A 6518-nucleotide genomic window follows, 5' to 3' on the forward strand; every position below is an offset into this window, starting at 1 on the left:
ATGGACACCACAGTTAGTGGCTTTGGTAAATGTCATCTGCAGCCATGCCTGCCAAACACTGTGACTAGGATTTTACCAACTAACCAAGTGTTTCAGGATTGGAACAACTGAAAAACTGGCAGCCAAAAGCAAACAAAATTGGCATAAACTGGACATTAATTCTTTAACTCTTAACACATTCTGTGACTTCATCAGATTTCAACCCTTTTAAGAAGAGAAAATGACATGCATACCACAGCTGGGTCACTGCCAGAGTGGGTGACATGCCCATTTCCCAGCCACAGTAAAATATTGTACACAACTGGCTTCCATGAAGTGAACAAGCAGCATGCGAGGAATGTGGGTTAGAGTTAAATTTAAGTAAGTGCATGACCCAGAGCTGAAGGGATGCTGGTGACCTAACCGCTGTCATCAGTGTGCAAGGCGAAGGAACCCACTTGATAAGCACTGTTTACTGTAGCCCACACGTGGCTTTCACACCTCTGCGGCCAAGTGGTGCCAGAAAACACATAATTGAAAGTTGGAACAGCTCTCTACATCACAAAAAAAATGAACATGGATGTTGCCACAGTAGCCTGCTTTAAAGCATATGCACACTGACAAAAGGAACAAAAAAATCAGCACAGCACACACCGACACTGCAGCGGATAAACTGTCACGGTTTTAAACAGCATCTCTGAAGCAAACTTGTGTTTTTTGGACTTGGGGATAAAGCCTTGGACACGCATGCAGCCCTGTGAAAGGAGAAAAGCCCAGAGAAGCATGCAGCAGGCTTTTTCATCATGCCTCCCACCAAAAAAAAAAAAAAAAAAAAATAGCAGTGAGAGGACCGCCGGAGGCAACATCCAAAAGCCCACGTCCCCACCTTAAGACACCAGGTCGTACAAAAAAAATAATAGCATGACTCTGCTTATTGCACCCCACCCCTCCTCCTCTGTGGTCTCAGGAACGCAGGACAAGCCCTTTTCCCTGCATTCAAGGCGTAGCGGCGCAAAAAAAAAAAAAAAAAAAAATAATGTGAAGGACACCCCGCCTCCCCCCTCGTTCCCTCACCTGGCACATCGTCTTCAAAATCCATGTCGTCTTGTCCTTCGTCTTCATTACTCAGCGACCCCGGCATCTTTATCTCATAGCCCCCCAAACCCCTTTTAGGCTGGGAATACTGAAAGTTAACCCTCCAGACGCCGCAGCCCAGTCTCTTTCTTCACCCCCCCCCCCCCCCCCCCAAAAAAAAAGAACTGTATTCGTCGCTCTTTTTTTTTATTAATAATATATATTTGCAGTGAGTGGAGGAGGGGGGGGCTTTCTCTCCAGGAGTAAAAAATAAAAACATAAAAATAAAAAATAAATAAATGTTTTTTTTCCCACTGATCTCTATCCAGGTCTTCCAGTCTGAAAAATAAGAAAGACAAAAATGGAACACACATGCCCAGATTGTGACGTCTGGTCTGTTGCCATGACGATGCATCCCATAATTTCACCCCACAACTAGTTAGTCACACTCTCCTAGTTACCACTTCCAACTAGTAGTGCGTGAAACACGCCGTGCGCCATCGCCATGTGCCGCTAATAGGAGGCTGCACTCCCTGCGCCTGTCGCCTGCCCATTACCTTTTGGAAGTCCAGAGGATTGAGACACAAACTTCTGCTGCTTTCTCTCTCAGCTGCTGCACTGTTCACTCTGAGCTGTCTGCAGTGGGAAAACAGCACTAACAGCTCATCTGGATGCGTATTTTTTGTGCCTAATTTAGATCTTAAATTGAAGCCTTAAAGCGCAATAATCGCCTTTTCACTTTCTCCTAACCAAAATTTTTTTTTTTCAAAATTAAAGAAAAAAAAAGGACGAGTACAGGCTGATGTCTGCATGCTGTGTGAGGAGTCCTGCCTGCCAGTGGTCTAGCTGTTGTCAAGGTTACCACAGCTGTAACACAGGATGCCCCACAGAGAGCTCACCAGAGAGAGCACGAGTGTCAACTTCTCTTGATGTATCCAAATACACAACTAAAGAGCTGGAGGAGTCCCAGCTGCACGTTGCAGTGGAATTTTTCACTGCTGTCACTTTATAGTCTTAAATAAAAGCCTGTGCATTAACTATAACTTGCTCTTTTTTTGCACATCATTGGACCATCGTTTAATTTAGATAAACGAACCTAAACAATTTGAGAATCTAAAACAATGTGGCAGAAAATACAATTTTTATATTGTTCTAATCTGACATCTAAATACTTTGGGCTTTGTTTAAAAATAATTACTACAAGACAGCAGAGTTATCTCCATAGCTTTAGCAGAAACAAACAGCTATGTGACTGTGTAGTTTCTCATTCATCCAGGTCATGGTTATCCAAAGTTGTTTAAATCAATCCAACTGGACTTTAAGAAGGTTCCTTGACAGCTACGTGACCACAAAAGAACAAAATTAAAGCAATTAAAGTAAAAACAACAACAACAAATAAAAACAAGACAGCACTTTGGTTTTCATCTTTTGACATTTTATTAAGAGTGGTGTCAAGTTTAATCTTCGTCCTCCTCCTCCTCGTCCTGGTTGATCTGGAAGTAGCGCAGCTCGTAGCTCTCCTTGGTGTTGGCCACGACACGCAACCAGTCCCTGAGGTTGTTCTTCTTCAGATACTTCTTGGTAAGATACTTCAAGTACCTGATAGAGATAAAGAGGAGGAGGGCAATTTGTAATTAATATTCTTAACTAATTTAGACTGAATAAGCTCCCCAGAACTGTTAGCACCATCTTACTATTTCCTTGAATGCTTGAATAAACAAGTGAAAATATGAAACAAAAGATGAAAGCTGAAGGCAGTAAAACTCCTAAATGGATCACAAATGCACTAAAACAGGGGCTCTGTTTTGGTTTTATTATATTGGTCAAAAGATCCGTGCTGTCACTAAATCATAGTGCTCTGATGACAGATGTACTTTAGATTAGGGTTAATAACATCACTCTTTTCCACATGCAGTTCTCCATCTAAGACTGTAGGTGCTACTACCATCCTCTGGTGGCCAGTTGAGCAAATTCATGCACTATTTTGCACCAAATATATATTTAAATTCTGAATTAATGTTCATATGTATAATTATTAGTGTATTCATTCTAGTCACCTCGGAACCTTAATTCTGTTTTCCCAATTATACTTACTAGTACATACCAATCACATTTATTTGTATTTTGCACAATTTGTTCTTCAAACTGTCTTTCAGCACCGTCAATATGAAATTAAACAATATAAACACTACAGTACAGACAAGACTTGGCTTTACTTTACACCAATATTGAGAAAACTGTGTGCAAATGTGCAAGACTTTTATACTACCTACAAAACTCTTACTTAAAGCTATTAATTACATTAAGGTTGAAATTCTAATGTAATAATGCGACATTCTAATATTGCTCAGACTGCTTTAAGCTGCCAGAACGCTTCGTCAGAACTGCTTGTTAAATACTTTTAAGCCTTCTACCTCTTCGTCATTATGGGCGTCTGAGTTTAACCAGTTCTGCAACTTTCCATAGGAGGGAGTCCAACATACACACTGACTTCATGCTGTAGTTGGTCAGCTATCTCAGTCAGCGTATGAACATCTCTTTCTAGCTCTCTTTAGTCATTCTTCATACAAGCGATTATCTGACTGTGTCGCTGTCTTCATATTTTTAAGACCCCACCTCTGGTGAAAATCAAGTTTTCTACCTTGTTAATGTGTCCATATGATGTTTTTTCATATGCGCGAAGGTATATCATAAGTGAAATAAGCTCAGTGTACCCAAAATTATATTTTTTAAAAACACAAATTCAGACTTCTGTGGCTTCATACATAACAAACCTAAGGAACTAATTCTGTCAGCTTGCAAAGTCAGGGTTTCTGTATCATTATTCTTCTTCACAATCAGCTTCCAGCTCAAACATGAATGGCTGAAATGCTCCGATATTCAAAGTTTGGGCCATCGTGCAGCGCAGAGCAATTTTACAGCGTCTAAGTGGAGTTGTAGGTTACCTAGTGAGCTCGAGCTGCAGTAAGATGGACAGAATAGCACCAACTACGTAGATGCACATTTTCTAGAGGAAGCAGGGTTAAATCTCAGCCATTTTAAGCAGGGAAGGGATTACTTTCATGGAAAAAACTTCTTTTTGGGGGTATTTTTGGCTTTATTTGACAGGTTAGTGAAGAGGCAGACAGAAAAGTAGGGAGAAGAATGGAGGGGAAGACCTGCAACAAACGGTCGTGAGCAGGACGCTGCGTCGAGGACAATGTTGTCACGGGTCACCCGCTCAACCTGTTGAGATATCTGGGCGCCCTCAGAAAAACTTAATATGTAGCTTTGATATACAGACACATTTGTAGGGGTTAAATCAACGACTGGAGAGTAACTGTATTGACACTGCATCTCCCACTCTCTACAATGCCCAGCTTTTTCCTTCATTGTTCAGTGTGGGCGATCTAAACACATATCAACACTTGTACCAGCGACACATATTTTAGGTTCAGTTCTACACTTCTAACACACAGGGTAGGAACTCTTGTGAGGCCTGTTCTCCCAAAACACTTAATAGGAAATTTGCTTGTTACCATCTCATTGAATACTGTCAGAAATATGATTGTGCTTGTACTCCAGCTGGGTTACCTAAATAGTGCGTGTGAATTGCGAAAACAACTGGTCACAGGTTGTTCATTAAGTGGGAAACCACGACCCTTTTACAGCCCCACACGTGAAGTGTAAAAGCATGATTACTCAGGAGACACGTTTCAGGTGCGGTAATCTGGGAGCACTCCCAAAGTGAGATCCAATACAGCTAGAGTTGTCAAGTGTCTCCTCATTTCTGTTCATTGATTGAATATTTTCAGTACAACAGCCAATAGGCTGTGAGCAATATTAAATGAAATTAATTTCCCTAAATATTCTCTTTTTCAGTGTGACTTCTCTGTTCTCTCGCTTTCACACAAACTACACAACGAGAATTGCTCGCTAAAACAGATTGGACATGTTTTTTCACATCTTTTGGGCATATATGGAATCACTGTGCTTAATGGCTGTTAGGGGAGATCTGGTAGGTATACAGCCGACACAAGTTGTGACGCATTTCCTACCTCTTTGAGAAGGGAACTTCAGAGTTGACAGCAATTTTACTCTTGCTCCTCTCGATGGACACCACACCACCGCCAAGGTTTCCAGCTTTGCCGTTCACTTTGATGCGCTCTTGCAGGAATTGCTCCTGAATGTGCAGCAGACAAAACACACAGTCACTGAAAATGGAACTGAATCGATTTTACAACAAAAGGTGATGAGCAAGTACAAGTTTTTAACAAGCATTGACAGAACATAGTGGTTGACATGTTGTTTGCATTCATGTAAAGGGAAATCAAATAAGTTTTATTATGTTATTCTCTGCTCACTGTAACCTTGATGTGGTATTGGGAGTGATCCTCCTAATTTGTCTGACACACACGAGCTGAATTTGACAGCTGCTGCACACTGATTACCAGACACTAACTGATCTACTCACAAAGTTGGCAGCATCCATGATACCATCTTCGACAGGGTGAGTGCAGTCCAGGGTGAACTTCAGGATCTGCTTCTTCCTCTTCCCACCCTGTTTCTTGACCACGTGCTTTTTCTAGTACAGAAATCATACAATTAGTCAAACTCTTGCAAACATCCAGAACGACAAATGCACACATTAACTGTTAAAAAGTATTGAAAGTAATTCTCCTCTTATAGCAAGGCATATAGAGGGATTAGGTGCCAAGTTTCCAAGACTGCAGAGCAAGTTGTTACTATGAAAACGGGTTACAAATTTATAGAAACCGCAAAACACTGCTACTGCTGCCGTTGACCACCGCTAGCTAACGTTAGCGCTAACTGTTAGCCCAACGTGGTTTTAGCCGACACAGTAAGCAAAAGCCATAAAAAGAGGCTAAAACATTATATAACACTGCTATATTACGGTACACTGACTATTTACACTACCGTAGGTGAAAATATAAACTAAAATATATCGTTTGTGGTCTCTTTATTTGGTCGTTTTGCTACTCACAATTGGTGCCATGGCTGACACGTTCAGCAAAAAGGAAGGAGCGAAGGTTGCGCAGGAAGTATAATACCCGGCCGCAAAATCGATTGCATGACGCTATCTGGGGTTGATTAAGCAAACTGTCTGGTTACTGTCATTATTAAAAGTGCATTAGCTTAATGCTTTGGCTATGTCCGCGCTAAACCTGCACAACTAGATGAGTTTATTTTTTTTAAACAGCGGACATTAATAGAACTTAAAGGGCACCAATTGTTAAAAGAGTTCAAAAATAATACTGGTCAACGGCTGTGTGTCAGTAATTTCGGAGTAAATTTTTTTTCCAATATAAAAATAAACCAAGCTACCAGCTAGACAACTAGCCCATATGGCGTTTAGCAGTGTTTTAGCTGCTAAACGCTAAATCTTCCAATGGTAACAATAAACAGTATGAAGGAAACTTGTCATAGGTTATGACAATTTTCCTTCATACTGTTTATTTTTACTG

The 6518-nt window shown here is 40.9% G+C and overlaps 2 protein-coding genes across 4 annotated transcripts in view; both read right to left on the reverse strand.

Annotated features, from left to right (window-relative positions):
- Window positions 1-1681, reverse strand: part of chd5 (chromodomain helicase DNA binding protein 5) — a 51688-nt gene extending 50007 nt beyond the window's left edge. The window contains exon 1 of one of the 3 annotated variants that reach the window (XM_023291620.3): window positions 1054-1681. In XM_023291620.3, coding sequence (XP_023147388.1) covers window positions 1054-1120 — 67 coding nt within the window. In that variant the 5' untranslated portion in view covers window positions 1121-1681. The remainder of the gene's footprint in view (window positions 1-1053) is intronic. The other 2 variants (XM_023291619.3, XM_023291621.3) reach the window with 2 other exon arrangements.
- A 785-nt stretch (window positions 1682-2466) lies between these two features.
- On the reverse strand, window positions 2467-6084 carry rpl22 (ribosomal protein L22). Its single transcript, XM_023291626.3, has 4 exons — window positions 6038-6084; window positions 5507-5617; window positions 5091-5215; window positions 2467-2652 (listed from the first exon to the last, which is right to left on the reverse strand). Exons 1-4 carry the CDS (start codon window positions 6047-6049, stop codon window positions 2511-2513), a joined length of 390 nt encoding a protein of 129 aa, XP_023147394.1. The 5' UTR covers window positions 6050-6084; the 3' UTR covers window positions 2467-2510.
- Between the last annotated feature and the right edge of the window lie 434 nt (window positions 6085-6518).

Source organism: Amphiprion ocellaris, chromosome 5, assembly GCF_022539595.1.
Source record: "Amphiprion ocellaris isolate individual 3 ecotype Okinawa chromosome 5, ASM2253959v1, whole genome shotgun sequence".
NCBI lineage: Eukaryota > Metazoa > Chordata > Actinopteri > Pomacentridae > Amphiprion > Amphiprion ocellaris.